This window comes from Botrytis byssoidea, assembly GCF_014898295.1.
Source record: "Botrytis byssoidea strain MUCL 94 chromosome Unknown BBYS_009, whole genome shotgun sequence".
Lineage (NCBI taxonomy): Eukaryota > Fungi > Ascomycota > Leotiomycetes > Helotiales > Sclerotiniaceae > Botrytis > Botrytis byssoidea.
The window spans coordinates 964155-980350 of NW_024065850.1; the positions used below are offsets into that span (position 1 = coordinate 964155).

At 42.4% G+C, this 16196-nt stretch overlaps 6 protein-coding genes across 6 annotated transcripts; 5 read left to right on the forward strand and 1 right to left on the reverse strand.

Moving 5' to 3' along the window:
* Nucleotides 1-2424: 2424 nt before the first annotated feature.
* Nucleotides 2425-3711, reverse strand: EAE97_005436 (uncharacterized protein; the record flags this gene model as incomplete). The annotated part of the gene is made up of 3 exons (XM_038875948.1): nt 2425-3174; nt 3238-3440; nt 3558-3711. The coding sequence occupies 3 exons, from the start codon at nt 3709-3711 to the stop codon at nt 2425-2427; spliced, it is 1107 nt and encodes a 368-aa protein (XP_038733285.1).
* Nucleotides 3712-5105: 1394 nt separating this feature from the next.
* EAE97_005437 (uncharacterized protein) lies at nt 5106-8166 on the forward strand (the record flags this gene model as incomplete). The annotated part of the gene is made up of 2 exons (XM_038875949.1): nt 5106-7509; nt 7562-8166. 2 exons carry the CDS (start codon nt 5106-5108, stop codon nt 8164-8166), a joined length of 3009 nt encoding a protein of 1002 aa, XP_038733286.1.
* Nucleotides 8167-9989: 1823 nt separating this feature from the next.
* On the forward strand, nt 9990-10523 carry EAE97_005438 (uncharacterized protein; the record flags this gene model as incomplete). The annotated part of the gene is made up of 2 exons (XM_038875950.1): nt 9990-10041; nt 10099-10523. The coding sequence occupies 2 exons, from the start codon at nt 9990-9992 to the stop codon at nt 10521-10523; spliced, it is 477 nt and encodes a 158-aa protein (XP_038733287.1).
* An 818-nt stretch (nt 10524-11341) lies between these two features.
* Nucleotides 11342-11915, forward strand: EAE97_005439 (uncharacterized protein; the record flags this gene model as incomplete). The annotated part of the gene is made up of 2 exons (XM_038875951.1): nt 11342-11393; nt 11446-11915. 2 exons carry the CDS (start codon nt 11342-11344, stop codon nt 11913-11915), a joined length of 522 nt encoding a protein of 173 aa, XP_038733288.1.
* Nucleotides 11916-12745: 830 nt separating this feature from the next.
* Nucleotides 12746-13181, forward strand: EAE97_005440 (uncharacterized protein; the record flags this gene model as incomplete). Its single annotated transcript, XM_038875952.1, has 2 exons — nt 12746-12776; nt 12862-13181. 2 exons carry the CDS (start codon nt 12746-12748, stop codon nt 13179-13181), a joined length of 351 nt encoding a protein of 116 aa, XP_038733289.1.
* Nucleotides 13182-14591: 1410 nt separating this feature from the next.
* EAE97_005441 (uncharacterized protein) lies at nt 14592-16196 on the forward strand (the record flags this gene model as incomplete). The annotated part of the gene is made up of 4 exons (XM_038875953.1): nt 14592-14969; nt 15027-15471; nt 15556-15723; nt 15841-16196. The coding sequence occupies 4 exons, from the start codon at nt 14592-14594 to the stop codon at nt 16194-16196; spliced, it is 1347 nt and encodes a 448-aa protein (XP_038733290.1).

The following is a 16196-nucleotide window of genomic DNA, read 5'->3' on the forward strand; positions in this document are numbered from 1 at the left end:
CTTTCAAAACCCCCCAACGCAATGAATTCACCCCATCCACAGTCCCGATATCCATACTCTCAACTCGCCTATATATTACCCGGGTCCATATTGCATGTACACACTACTCCACAACTCTACCGCGAGCTTTCGCAAATGTCTTTGTACCTCTATCGTCATTTTAAAGTGCTCACAGCTTTCGATTTCGGTTCTGATATGGAGGATCTCCAGTACGAAATCCTGAATCTCTTCTTCTCAGTTGATTTTTTCTTTAGAGTTAAACGTCCACTAAGAGCAAGGTAATATGTGATATATCAACACTGTAATAAATCCATTACAACAACAATCCTCCTCAAACAGCGCTTCATGACAAGAATTGCTCAGAATCACAATACACAACAAATAAATGAATGCATGAATTTATCAAATTCGGCCTCGTATTCAACTCGAATGGAGGATAGGAAACATGTCATATTCTATCATATCTACATGTATATCCATCAACCTGTAAAAAGCTCCACGAACAGCTGGATATCTCAGACAGTTTCGATTTTCTAGTTATAAGATCTGCCATGGGAATAATAGAAAGTATACATTATATTATACATGTATCTTGTAATTCCGTGGTTCCCTGGCCCTGCTATCTGGCATCATATTTTACATTTCTATGAGGAAAATGAAAACCATATCTCGATCTCATTTCACTTTCGATATACTCCATGCTCGCAGCTTCTATATTTTCAAAAAAAACTCATCAGCTGCCTACATTTTACCCCAGGAACAAGAAATCAAACCACTTGGTAAACGCTACTAAATATGTACTCGTTGCTAGTCACGTTAGCCAAAAAACTGTTTCCCTACTTAGTATCCAAATGATCTCCAACTTTTGAAGTCCTTTTTTGATTTTCTCTCTTTCTTCGAAAAGTAACCACCCTAAGACTTTATCTAGTACTCCTCTTCTTCCCCCCAACATATTGAAATCAAAATCGATACTCATCTATCCATATTTACACAGTCGATTGAAATCAAAAGCAAGAGCAAAAAAATCAAAAACATACAACAGTAGGGATTCGCTGGTGGTCACCCACCCAACTACTAATCTACCGATCTGAGGCTTGTGTATGGCAGAGTGGACGGGATGCCCAATTCTCCTCAGTCTATGGTCGTATGTGACAGAATTGCAGGCTTTGGATAATATATAGCTAACGTGTATTTTATGTATGCTATTTGCATGTTCCTTCGCAGATCGAAGGGGCGAGTCTTATTCGCATGAGGAATTCCCTTGATCTCTTGTTTGACTTTACTTTCACGAGCGTAGATGCAGAGCATTATTGTAGTCTGTTCTGTTACTGATGGGGTAAAATTGCAGGGTAGAGTATGTATGCAGCAGTAGCCATGGGGGTGGTAATCTCGGTAATATAACTATTCTCGAGCATGCCCTAACATGGAAGAGTATATCAAACGGAGCATCTTAATGAATGAGCGATCTGGATGCTCCCTGCGAGGATTTGGTACCCTGGATTGCAGCAATGAAAATTGGCACTAAATATCATACCATGAGTACCTAGTTATAATGGAAGATATAATCTGAGAGTGTGCCCAAAAAAAATCTCGAAATTGAAGCTAGTTATGACGGACAAATTATCACACTCGATGAGATATTAATAGTCATCAGATGTGAGATTTTAAATTGTCTTCGTGTGATTGATAGTGCGGTCAAGACTCCATGACCACGAAATAATCCCGTCACTTGACGGAGGCTGGATTGAAATGATATATTCGGGGCAAGATAGTATTACCACAGAAACAAAAGAAGGCTGGAAATTTATTTATTTACCACCTTCATATTTTTTTGCGGCCCCCAAAGCGTCCAGCCACATCTCCGCACACACCATATACTGACCACCACCAACTATCGCCAGCCTTTCTTTCAATCATTGTTCACACAAATACCCATTCCTCATAAGAGTTCCAGGTCCCTTATATATCCCCCGCCACACGATGGGACATAATCATCACCCAGTAACGCCCCTCTTCGCAGCATGTAGAAATGTCGGTGTGATATCCACACTCTCGTGGTGCATAGAGTGCATACATATTTCACCCCACCTGTGCATGCGGCATGCACAATTTCCCCCACCGTTATATCGTCAACTCTGTAAATCCCGCTCGAGATGGTGGTTGTCAGGGATACGCACGAGTCACTGTGGAGCTTTAGCTTTGGGATTGCCGAGTTGGTGCAAGTGGATGAAGTGCGTGAATGGGAATTGAGAATTGGAATCGTGATTATGATTTGCATATCATTTGTGCTTGGGAAGAGTCAGATTATTCGCGAGATCCAATCACATCTGTATATGGTGAAATATCGATGAGACAGTTTGGGACATTCATTGATTTGACCCGTTATTCATCGAAGGATAATACTTATTGGAATGAGAATGTCTACTATAGTTCATCGTCCGAGCCCGATTCGGTCTCAGATCCATCATCTGCAGGTACCGGAATTGGCTTTTTGGCAAATGGTAGTTCCCTTTTAGCTGGTAGCTCGGCGATTTTTATTGTCTCTGTTGATTTAGGCGCTATTTGCATTTCCTCATCCGAATCATCTTGAACGGTATTTTTTCCCTTGCGACGCTGAGGTTTTGACTGTGGAGCTTCTGCCTCATCTTCAGTCTCTTCATCCGAGCGATCAGGAGTTTGTATTTCTTGTTGGTCTGATTCATCAGCGGTATCATCCTCCTGTTGCTTTTTGTCAATATCCATTTTTTCAAAAGCATCATCTGAATCTGAGCTTTCAGCCTGCACTCCCTTCCCGGCTTTACGCTTCCCAGTTCTCGATGCGCCAGCGGTTCTGAGCCTCCCAGATCTTGTAGCTCGCACTGTATCGATTTTTTCTGGATCAACTTTGGCGCTTGCTAATAAGGTTTGTTGGTCCCTTATTTTGAGCTTCTTCACATTCTGCAAGAGGCTAAACTTCTCCAACAGCTGAATCTCATAGTCGGATTTTGTTTTATTTACTTCCCTGAAAGTTTCATTGAGTCCATCCAACATTTTCTGCTGTTCCCTGTACTTGGTGTGTAATGCTTCCAACTCATCCTTTGCCGAATCTGCCGATTTTGTTGCTAGAGCGCACCATTCAAAAAGGCCAATTTCTTCTTCTTCGGTTTCATCCAGTTTGATTGCGCCGAGACGTTGCTGATGTATAATTAGTATGTAATATGATAAGATTGCCAACATAATGACTGGGAGGGTACGTACTTTGATCCCTTCGATAACTTTTTGGATCACGAGGGTCACGGCTTTCTTCTCCACTTTAGCATGAATCTCGACTCCTCTGGTCACATTCTCATTCCCTTCCCTCGGCGGCTCATGAAGCAGAATGGATGACAAAATCAGAATCCATTCTTCGTCACTACATGGAGAATTCTTTGACTTGAGCGAAGATAATTTGCTGTGCTTTACTAGAATGAAAATGAATATTAATTTGCGGTCCCGCAATTAACGCATGAATGTGAAAATCAGGGTTGAAAATCAGGGACCTCCAGCGCGGGACGATCCAAACAAAGGTCGGAGCTTACCTGAGACCGCAAATACGAGTTCACCATCCGTCCCAACCAACTTAAGATCTAAAGGTTGTGACCCAGCGGATTCGACGTGAAGAAGAAAAACCTCATCTTGATTCGTAGCGCTCGATGTAATGCGAAGAACCGCTGGAAGTTGCTTCGCCGCCATAGTATGGATATGGCTGTATTCCTGGTGCTGATCTAATTCGGTTTGATAAGGTTGTTGGTTGGTGATGGGAGTGATGAGATTAATGATGAAACAGGAAACCTGAATCAAAGGATTAGTAAGGGAAGGGGAGATGTGAATCCGTATTAAACGTTCCAGAGAGATGAATTAAATACAAACAAATGTGATGATAATATAATCAATTTATTTACTATTTGCTATGATACCTAGATATCGATGGGAGATCTGCTGGTAGATTAGGCAACGATGAGGAACTGATTTTCTATTGCTCACTTCACTCTCATTCTGCCTAGGTAGTGACAGATATCAGACTTCATTTTAATTCGGCTCAGCACGAGGAGAGAGAAAAGAAAGAGTTAGTACTAGGAAGATGGTTCGTGTTGGTTGTGTTATTTACATTATTTACATGGTATAATCCATAGCTATAACACGGGTACGGACGGGTCACTCAGATGAAATACGATACCATATGGTCCATACGGCGTACGGTCCATACTATCTATACCACTATAGAATAGATCCAATAATAACAATAATCATAATAAATCCAACAAAAATAAAAGAATCAATTTAATACCATAATATCAATAAATAAGTCAAATAAAGCAAATACCACCAATCAAGTCAAAAAGAAACATACGCGTCGCGATTAATATTCCTTAATTCACCTCTCTTCGTTTAATACACCCAATCATTCCTTCTTCTTCGCATCAAATCCTCGTGGCTGGTCAATTCCCATGATTCTTTCCTCAAATTAGCCAGCCACAGAGCTTCAATCATTCGACTCATCCACTCAATCCCCCGTGAACACTGAATACAGCGGAGAACTAAATTTTCAACCCACTTCATCATTCAATACCCACCCGCCAGGAGTGTCAAGAGATTCATTGCCTTTCGATTTTCCAACAACAATTTTTTGCTACCTGCCCTCAAAAGGGCGCTGGAGGTTTGGATACCAGCAAAGGTGGAAGAAAACATCAGCATCAATACCACACGATCCTGATACTGATACTCATTTCAATTGAAGCCAGCGAACTCAAAACAACAAGATTCCAAGCACCGAGCACACCGAGCACCACAAATTCGAAACCAGGGAATCACCATTGCGACCACGAATGCACTGATTCAATTAACACGAAACAAAACAAAGCAAATTACAGTTGCAGTTGCAGTTCCTCCTTCACGACAACGTCAACAAAAAGTATTCCGATCTGCAAGCTTTTTTTTACGACATGAATTCACGATAGTTACCTACCCGCGATTAAGCTGATTGAAAATCTTCAACTCATCTTTAAGCTCATAATTGAGAAGCAGTACACGGTCGCAATATTTTATCAACCTTTCGATTCTTTTGCGACACACAATCGGGGCTCAAAATGGATCAATTGGTATTGAAGCCACGGGCACCCCTGGAGGACGATGTGGAAAACTGGGATGATGACGACCTTGACATTGGGGGCGATGATTTTACATTTCGAAGTGTCTCAGTAGCAACAACTGCAACCATTGCGTCGACACGCAGAGAATCGGTTTCTTCACGTTTATCGATAAGATCGGACTACAACGAGGAACGACAAGTACATTTACCAGAAGACGATGAACGAGCAATGAACGATGCGATCGCGACAGCGAAAAGAGCCGGTATACCTTTACCGGAAAACGTACCTTCCTCGGCTTTATTAGGAGGAAGTATAAAAAGACTTGGTGGAAGAAAATTAAGGAAGGTGATTTCAGACGATTGGGATGATGGGGATATCGAAGTACCAATTGGAGAAGCCCTAAAGATCAAACAACAAGATGGGTCTCAATTCCCAGAAACACTACGTCAAGTTAGCGGCTCTGGATCTGTAAGTCCGCAGAAGACATTGATGGCTGCTCCGATATTCCATGTTAGTCCGAGGCCCGAATTGAAAACGAAGGCGGCATCGTCGAACATGCTTGATCGCTACAGAGATGAGGAGGACGATGACTTCTTTGGAGATGGCGAAGCAACCATAAAAGTTACAAAGAAACGGAACCCTCAGTCTATGGCACCCTCCGTCGCGTCAACGAAACCAGAAAAATGCAAGGAAACCGAAGAAGATTTCGAGCAAGATCTACAACTTCCTTCAGATGGAGCTTTGAAGCTCACTACTCGTAAAGATATCCCGAAGACCCCTCAGAGTATCCAGGACGATTTTGACGATTGGGGTGAAGGCAGTTTAGGTACTCGATTTGGTGGAACACAAAGAGATGGTCGATCCAATAGGAACTCAGATTCCTTCGCTATGAGCCCTAGCATCGCCAGTTCCATGACTGCTGAGAGTGAAGATGAAGGTCTTGAAGGTTTAATCTTACCGAGTGGCCCTCTTAATTTCGAGGATATTCTCAAGAGGCGTCAACTAAATGATTGGCCAGAACGTCCATTAGAGCCCAAGCAACCAAGAAAAAGTTTGGGTGGAAAGGATGACTTTTTGACTGGGCTTGAGATTGGCGATGGGGACGTCTTCGATTCGAAGAAGCTCACCTTAAATCGTAACGTAAAGGTTCTACCTACTAAACAACAAAGCCCAACTCGACCCAAGCCATCGGTTTCATTAACTTTCACAAACAAACCTGCGCTTCCTTCCACCTCCCGACTCCCTAGGCCACATGGACATGAACGTATTCCATCATCTCTCGAACCAGTTTCAGAGAGTGGTGGGCCAATACCGAGTCGAAATCGTAGGTCGCAATCTAGGTTGGGACATTCAGTCCATTCTTCAATCAATAGTATTGGATTGTCTAACGCACCATCTTCTAATCATCCAATACCTCCATCAACTCCTCGGCGTCGTGAACTAGGTGCAAAGTTATCCACATCAACTCTGCGCAATGAGCCTACAACGACCAGTTCCCAACTACTAAAGCTCAAGCGGTCAATGCCAACCATGAAGACTTATCAGCCTTCGCCAGCTAAGCCAATGCCTACACGATATGAGAGACCTCAGTCTCGAACGGAAATCAATAATAGGCCACTCTCAATGTCTCGGTCCAAGGAACCTGTCGAAAAAGATCGATCCGGAGCTGAGTCTAGCATGTCCTTTGTTAGAAAAAATCATGTTCCATTCTTACCTGCTGGTGGTGCTTCCAGTTCTCAATCACATCATGTCACTGCAAAACCATCCCGGCATCTTCGCCGCAACGACTCTGAGTCCTCAAGTAATAGCGCCGATTTTCGTCCTCCGTCGAGGACGCTTTCAAGGCAAACATTTCGATCGCCCAGTCCGCGCAGATCTCTTCGTGGTGCCGATATGCTTGCTCGTGAAGCTACTATGAAGCGGCAAATCACGAAACCTGTTCGACGAAGACATTTTGGTGATGGCTGTGAACTTGATGCTTTTGATGATCTACCTACCTCGCGAGATGCAGAGCAAAAGTTTGTCAAAGAGCCGATTGGCCGCGGCCCGCCTAAACAGCTTTCACTTCGCAACAGAGCTCATCAACACATTATGCCCATCCGAAACTCATCACCTGTACCTCTAACACCATTGACACCAGCAAAGAGCAGGAGTGAATTACCACGCTTTGCGCGCGATACTGCCGCCAGCCGCATGGCTCGGGAAGCAACATCATCTCATCGCACTGTCTCTGGGTCTGGAGCTCCTCTTGCTGCCCTTACAAATCAATGGAGGGCGAAGGTTTCAGCAACGACTGGACTCAGTCCGGTTCATGCACAAGGTTCAGTTCGATCAAAAAAGAATAAGGTGCCCCAAAAGCCACAACTTATTAAGCCCATGGGAAATGTAAACAATCCCAGATGTACGTATACCCCCCGCATAACTTTTAACCTATCGCTAATCTTTCTGTGTAGCTGTGAAAGGAATGCAATATGATCCTATTAATTATCGATGGGAAGGCAACGAAATTGAAGTATCGGCCTTTGATATGCCAGCTTCTGCAACCCCGACAGCTTCAATACCTGTACAGACACCAAGGGCGATAGCACCGCAGATATATCGGGAAAAAGAATGCTCGACACCTCGTCCTGCGCTTATCACCAATATAAACTCTGCCCAAAATGTCCAAGTCGTTGGCGGAATGGTCTTTGACCCGCAACGTATGTGTTGGCTTAAAATGCCAGGGGACAACAAAAGAGCAAAAAGCGAATCTGGTGATACCATGGATGGATTTGATGCGCTCGAAGATGAGGACGATGTCTTCAAGGACGTTCCTGATCTTGAGGAAGGGCCCTCTAAGGAGTCTGATGAAGTTTCTGGTATGAAGGGTGAAGGTGCCAGTGGTCTCAGCGACTGGCTTGTTGGTGAAGAATTTGATGTCGGTCCAGAATTCGTTAGGCGACAGAGAGAGGAGGAAGAGCGCTGGAGGAGAAAGTGTGAGAAATGGATCGGCGCCGCACGCAACACGGAAGGAAACTCCTGGAGATGGAGCATTCGAGACGTAGTAAATGAATTATGATCAGATACCAGGAAAGGATTAGGCATAAAGGCATGCTTTTTATATTCTTTGGGATAGTCCATTATTGGATGGTAAAGATAGGAATTTTGATGAGGTGGATAGGTCGGATCTTGGTTTGTACTATGAGATGATGGTTGGGGATTGTTTTTTATTACACTATTTGCATAATGCTTCCGCTGTTATTTATTTTGGGAATTTTTGGACGGCACAACATCAGGCGTAAATTTGGGAAAAAGAATATCGTTGGTTTTGGCAGGAAGGCTTTGTTTTTTTATTTACGTGGATGGATCGGAATGCCATCCCCAATACCCACAAGATGAGACATGAAAAAGGATTCATGATGAAAGAAACGAACAAAAGCTTAATAGAGCTACGAAGGTTATGACTGTTATGATCGGGTTTATACTTGACTACTGTATTTTCTTGTATTCTACTCCTATCATTTACGGTTTATTTTATTTTAGGGGTTTTTTCTTCCTAGGGTTTTCCTTCTAATTCAGTATGGGGTTCGATGAAATAAAGAATAATTATATGGCATGGATATCGTCATGGATATTATTATTGGGTGGAAGAATTTTGGCGGCGGGGACATTTATATATCATGAATTGAATTATAAAGGAGTTTTTTATTTATTCTATTTGGTTTTGAATGTGCTTTTAAGTACTGTAAGTAGGTTTTTTGTGTATTGATGCATGGTTGAGGACTCGGTTGGATGGATGGATAGGTGAGTTTTTGACGGGTTGTGCTTTTGGGTGGTCGAAAGATTCGAGCTCGAGTTTGTTTTGAGGAATTCTGATGAGAGGAAGATGGCTCAAGGAGAGAGGGGAATATGGAGGGAAAATGGAAAGGGTGGAAGTCGGGAAGGCGAGCTAACTTTTCAATATGCGTCGGTGGGTGGATCTATGTGTTGGCGTGAGAACGAGAGCTGGAGTTGTTCGAGGAATGACATGAGCTATCTCTGTAATGATTCTTGTGGTCTAGTGATCTATGTAATATTACATTATGATTTGAGAAAGCTTGAGTCGAAGTTGACTATGGGTACGATTGAATATCAAGTCTAAAATTAGAAGTCTTTGACTTCGAGAATGATTCGAAGGTAATGTTGTATAAATCATTCATCGTTCGAGGAGATATCGGATATGATGATTCGAGGTCTCGAGTTTTATCATGTTAAGGCGTGTGATTTGAGTAAATATACACTACGACGTTAATTCATACCTTTCTACGATCTTTAATTTAGGAGAAGATGACTGGAAGTCCAAATTTCTAGAGTCATTTTGACGATGATCACTCGAAAAATGTATTGTGACTCCAGAATCACCTCGATATGAACTCTTTTGAGAGAAATCGTGACTGAAATGGTGGATGTTATGATTCTCTTGCAGAATGCGCATGGAGAATGAGTCGAATGTCGAGTTATGAGTCTGTCTGGGGTGTTTTTCAGGGTCAAGTCACCCGACAAATGATTTAAGAGTCAATGGTTTAATCATTTTGAGGGGTCTTGGAGCTGCTTTGGAGTGCTTAAATAGGCTGGGGTTTCCCCTCGAGGTGGAAGTTTAGAAGCCAAGCAAAGTCGAATTTCGAGAGCGAAAACAAAACCATCAAGAATCCTCATCGATTTCAAAAGAAACCTGATTCATTTCGAGGTAGAACCAACCAAAACCAATTTATCGAGATCCTCTTCGTCGAAATCCTCAAAGACTCTAGACAAGTACCAAATTTGTTCGGACTGCCACCTCAAAAACACACACTAGCATCAGTGCCGGTTTCAAATAATCACAAGATCGACCACTCAATACATATCCTCATTCCGATCATCATCATGTCCGACCTCATGTCCGGCCTCTTCCGTGTTCCAGAACCTAAAACCGTCCGTCAGTATTCTTCAACTATCCCAGAGTAGGAACATAACCATACTGACCTGATACCAGCGACGGGAAGTATAGATATTACCTTTGCACACTCAAAACTCATCAGCCTTGATGCCGTCGTCCGCAATCTTCGTCGAAAGAACAAATCAGACCGCGCGATTAAAATAGGACATTTAAAAGTTAGCATTCCTGAAATGAAAAACAGTATCCGTTCTGCGAGAGCCGACATCAAAGAAAAAGAACTAGCACAGGAGAGCGTGGTATCTGGCAGGATTAGTCACATGAATCAAATGTATCGGGACCACGGGCGAGAGAGTGAGCTGTATAAAATGGCTCGAAACTCGGTTTACGGTGCACAAAACGTACTAGAATATTACGTGAAAGACCTTCCAGAGAAGATTCAAGAGTATAAAGATTTTGTGTCTTCTTGCGACAGAGTACTCGACAGTTGGATTGAGTTCGACAGTCGGTCTCAGTATCATTAAGATGAGGAGAAGGAAAGTCACTTTACACTCACTTCACATTATGACGAAGATTAATAGATTCTCTTGGCTCCATGCGTCTATGATGGTTAGCTGAGGACGTAATGTGATAGCTGAAGGTGCCTGGGTGGAGGATTTTACTGTTAAACAAATAGCCTGACTTTTTATACTAGTTTAGTTTCTACAATAGCAAACATTCTAGTCCAACTTCTGTTAAATTGACTGATGATCTATGACTCTGCTTACAATATAACTTGGGGGCAAGTTTCCTTCACCCTTGACTCTGAAATTGACTTGGTATTGATGGCACTATCGTTTCGAAAGACATCTAAGAAGATTATGAACGATGATTCGAATCACATGGGGGGTGGGGGGGTTTACGCAGTCATTTGAAGAAATTTAGGGAGTCTATGAAGTACAATGTGACTCAAAGCCTTTCTTATTGAACGACACAGTGATCCGGAATGACTGGAGGCTTCTACAAGAGAGCTCAAGAGAGCATAAATACTCTGAGTCCCCGTCTGTTTCAATTCCTTCCAATATCCAGAAACATTTGAACATCAAACATTCATTCGAAAACTCACAAGACATCACGCCGAAATTCTCATCGAAGCTTAGCAGATACAAAAGCACGAAAAGATAGAACCATCTCTAATCAACACTCGGGATTCATCGGTATTCTGTTATTACATCATTAAGATTCATTCGTACAACCTCAAAGTTTGACATATCTCCCTCGACTACATCTTTTAATATATATTTTCACAAAAAATATAGATATATCTAATATTCCATGCGTCGATTTGAGCTTCGAAGCCCTCATGCCAGAACTCGGACTCCAGCTCGAGTACACAAAACATCCCAAATACACTGGTATAGCATCATCCACTCTCTGTTCAATGAAACAATATTGAACTCTCCTCAGGTCACATTATGGACTTATTGCAGTCGATAAGGAATCTTAGAGGTGTTCCGGACAGCTCATATCGTCAAACTCGTGCCAGTTGCCAAATTGAAGCTCAGAAGTTGAGGGACGAAGTCCAGTGTGATGAAATTTCCTTGACCAACGAGAGAAAATATCTTGAGCACGAAATTAGATCGATATATAAGCAGGATTTGAGAAAAAAATTGGGGCAAGAAGTTGGAATTCCGCTGAACGGGAGAGATCATCAAATTATTAAGAGCTTGCTGGAGGGTGCTCTGCAGGAGAGATTTGAGAAATTTGGAGATATTGGAATGATCAGAGAATGGAGCCTGATGACAGATAGAGAATATCTGGATCGGTTGATCAAGTACTTAGAACCAGGTCATCGTATGTTTACATTCAGGATTCATCCAGACATAAATGAGTGCTACAGAGGCGTGGCTCGCGATTGGGACTCATATCGATCCTAATATCTCTCCACATAAACTCCACGTCAGACCTCTCTCAATCCTTCATAGCTCTGACAGTTCGGTGAAGTATGGAGTGACGAATGCTAGAGAGCAAAGCGGGGGAATTAATTGTACAGCAGAAAGCCTGACTATTCAAGTGACTAGCTGAGCTTTCACAATAAATCGCATTCCAGTTGAACTCGCTCTGTTCCATATGTGATATGATTGTGACACAAATATTTGAGCTCCAAGACCCAAATTAGCAGTCCATAGAGCGCTGAATTAACATGGATGAGTTGGTCATTGTTTTAGAAATCATGAACATTGTAGGTCTGTCGTACAAGTGATGCTTTCTGTTTTTCAGTGACTGAATTGGTAGGATTGACAGAAATGACATGAGAACGTATCACGCAGTGACTTGAAAAGTCCTTCGGGTGTATTCTTCGAGTGGAAGTGACTCCAATGCCGAATTGTGACGCAGTATAACATGATTTGAGATGCAATGATTATACAATGATTCTCAATTCCGCCACACAATAACTCTCTAATGATGCGTTAAATAGTTTCCATATTCCAGCCCACTTACATTCAATCCTCAGACACAACAGCACATTAACCACCAAAGAACAAAATTGAAAACTTCAAAAGCTTCGTGTCAGATCAAGTTACGCCTTCTGTAGACGTCCCCTTTTGCTCACTACTAATCGCTGTCAGCTTGATACCTCCGAAGTTACCATCCAAATCTTACTTATTCGGCCTTCACCCGCATCAAATTATAGATCAAAATTCAGTGCTGTAGTTCAACGGGTCAACGTTGAGGCTTTTACACAAGAATCAGTGGCATGCTCATAATGTCTGATTCGGACAGACACGTCTTTGCGAGTAAGTCCTTATCATATTCTGTTGCAATGCACAGCAAAAAGAGTTGTTCTGAAATATCACTAGAGGAGGTCGACGAACTGGTCAGGAGTTTCGAGCTTCTCCGCCCATACAAGCGGGGATAGTTCAGCAAAGTTCCAACAGGCGAAGAGGGACCTTGATGGCATGTTAGAGAAACTACGTGTTCAGAATGACGAAGACCGGGAAACTCTTAGACGATTTAGGGCTAGACTTACCAGAGTGAGGAGGGCCAAGATCCGAGCAACGGCGAGTGGCGATCGTGGAGTACTTTACGAAATAGATGGAGAACTTCGTAAAATTTTAATTCGGCTTCGCAGAATTGATGCTGAGATGGTTAGTATGCAGGAAGATAGAAACAAGATATCTATTTTGGTAATTGAACAATGATATTGGGTAGGCTAAGGAGTCTGGGAGGAAGATATCACAATTTGACAGAAAGCCTGATTTTCCGGTTGAGTTAAGCTTCTGGCAGAATGAATGAATCGCAGTTACACAACTTCTATCATACATGAATACGCATGTTGTGTTCGTGATTACAAAATCTTTGCCAGAGAAGAACTGAGCTATTGAATACACATACCTCAGCAATGAATACCCTCCCTTCAAATTGTCTTATCAGTCGTCCTCCCACGTTTGATGCTCCGCTTTGATATATCAGTAAGTGATGCTTCGGTCTTCAAATAGTTTCCGTGGAGTTGTAAGTTGACTAATAATTGGCCCGAAAAATAAGTTGGCCAGAAACACGGAGTGCCTGCCCGTCAATAGTCTCAGGGTATTCGATCCTCGATAGTCATCATGGCGACAAGGCTATGAAGGATGAATCCTACATGTGGGATCACAATATTAATAATTTGAGAAGTCGTAGTGAACTTTTGAGGTTATCAGACCTATTGTGGGACGAGAAAGAAGAAACTTCTCGATGTGATATCGCAACTTTTGCCGCGGGGGGAGTTCTAATATTTGACCTCATAGTGAATAATTAGTATGGCGCGATTATACATCGCAGCATTCTCGATGCGTTACTGAATTACTAGTCATATCCGAGCCTTGTTCGATGGATATGTCAGAGGTAGTAGGCCTTCACTTCCTGGCAAGATAATAAAGCCCAAATCTCTACCCAGAAGCAAGAGCACAGAACTACTTCACGATAACGACTTCTACTACCAATCTCTTTACAGTCAAAATTCCCACGTATCAGATTCATAACTGCATGTTCGTTTTTGCTGCCATATGAGCAATAATTAAGCGCGGGGGAGCAAGATACCCCAAATCCGAGCCTCTCATAGGGTTCGGCTAATTTCATCGGCCAGAAAACAGCCTGTGCGATCTACCCTGTAATACCGTGTACTATTTAGGGCTGAAAAAAATAGTTCCCGACAGCAAGAATTGCAAACGGTAGAATTCGCTGATACTTCATTTTTTTAAAGATTGTTTTATGTCAGTCATTTGCGCTAATTACCATTTATCGCGCCCCTCATTCTCAGTCTTATGACTTCAAATATTGTTTGCCGTCTTGATTTGACCATAATTTCAATTTGACGGCATTACACAAAGCGTAACACGTGGTGTTCGAGACCTTCAAATTAACCTCCGACGTTTCCATCTACAGTTTACCGGTCAGCATTTTTGCTATTTTGCTTATTTACATGTTTGCAGTGGTGCATGTCAAAATCAATATTAGAAGATAGAATTTTCTTACAAGCATTCTAGAATGGCCCATCACAAACTATATAATTGGGAAAACTTCCTCTTCCCAGATGTATCAGAGGTCGTTCAATCCACAAGATCTTGGTCATGATGTTTTACAAATTAGCCCTTCAACGTAACACCAACAACTATTATCATTTTCGAGATGAAGATGAAAAGCACGGTCAATCAGTGATATTGCTTGGGAGATTTTCCGAAGATAGTCGCAGCAAAGCTGTGGAGGTTGCGAGACTTGTCTTTGGTGTGACCCACAAGAATGCTGTTCGAGCCAATCTTCTCAATGAACGGTGTCGAGCCTCTGTGACTTGGGACCATAATCTTCTGTGTGAATTCACCGAGCGATTGTTTAGTGTCATATGCGGCTCTGTAGACGAACCTCTTGATAAATGGGATCTTGATATCCTCGGTAAGCGGTTTTGGAACACAATGATTTCTATTAACGGCAAGGAAGATTGGATGGCACATGAAGTAAGCATTTACTTACGATTTTCCAAATAATCAATACTGACGAAAGATCTTGGGTAGGAATTAAAAGCTGAAAAGTTCTGGGTATGGTTAGCTGCAAGAACTTACAAACTCAATCTCCGTGAGGAGATGTCTAACGTACAGAAAGCTCGATTCGAAAGCTATTCCTATCTTCTGAAACAATGGCTCAATGGTAAGATACGTCGTCTTTATCAGGATGATACAAATTTTGATCATGACCGTGACCGCAAGATATATGATGAATTAAAGTCCTCCGAAATACAAAAAAAAGAATGGGAGTTTAGTAAAAGCAGGTCTAAACTCTCGAGCCTAGTTAAAGAATTACTTCGCGACGGACATTCAAATCTTGAGAGCAAGCGCGAAGGAATGCTCATTAAAGCGAGAAGTGCGATGAGTAAAGCAGTGTGTCTTGCTAATGCTGGTGAGGGCTACAGTGATTGCCTTAAACTTGCCGATGAAATTCTACGACTGAATGGAACTTCACGTGGAGCATGGTTGTGAAAACTTTGGTTTGAATTACCGGTTTTAATGTTTCTTGAACCATCTCGCCACTACTTGCATCCTACAGCTTCAGAGTTGGAAAAGGGCAAACGACAGGCCAAAGAAGCACTTGATGAATTAGACAAACAACGACAAGAATTTCTAGCAACAATTTCACATAAACCTTCTAGCTCGCCAAGTAATTGGCGGTACGATCTATACGTGCGTATCGACGACCACCTTAAAAACGCAACCGGTAAAGACAGGGAACGTCGAGCGTTGAAAAATCAATAGGAAATAACGAAATCTGACCATGAAACCCTTGAAGGATGTTTGAAATTGTGTAATCAACTACTGAGGCGTTCGCATACAGGTAGTGAGAGGTCACCTAAAATCTCACAAACGCATTCACCTCGAGGGCGAAGCAATGAAACACGAGATTCAGCATCAGACCAAGCGCCTTCTTCGAGGAAGCCAGCTTCATCAAAGCCAGTGCCTACCTATAAGCAACGTGCCCAAGCTTTGACTGCTAGTTCTTCGTCGAAACCCACACCTCCTGCAGGATATCACTCTCGATATTCTCGAGACGACGATTTCAGTGACTCCTCGGTTTCTGAGGCGTCTATGTCTACAAATAGAAAGAAAAAGAGAATTGGGAAGATAATGAACTTGGTTCAGAATCCAGGCTCGAGAAGGAGATCAAAAGACAGAACACCGCTTTTGAAATAA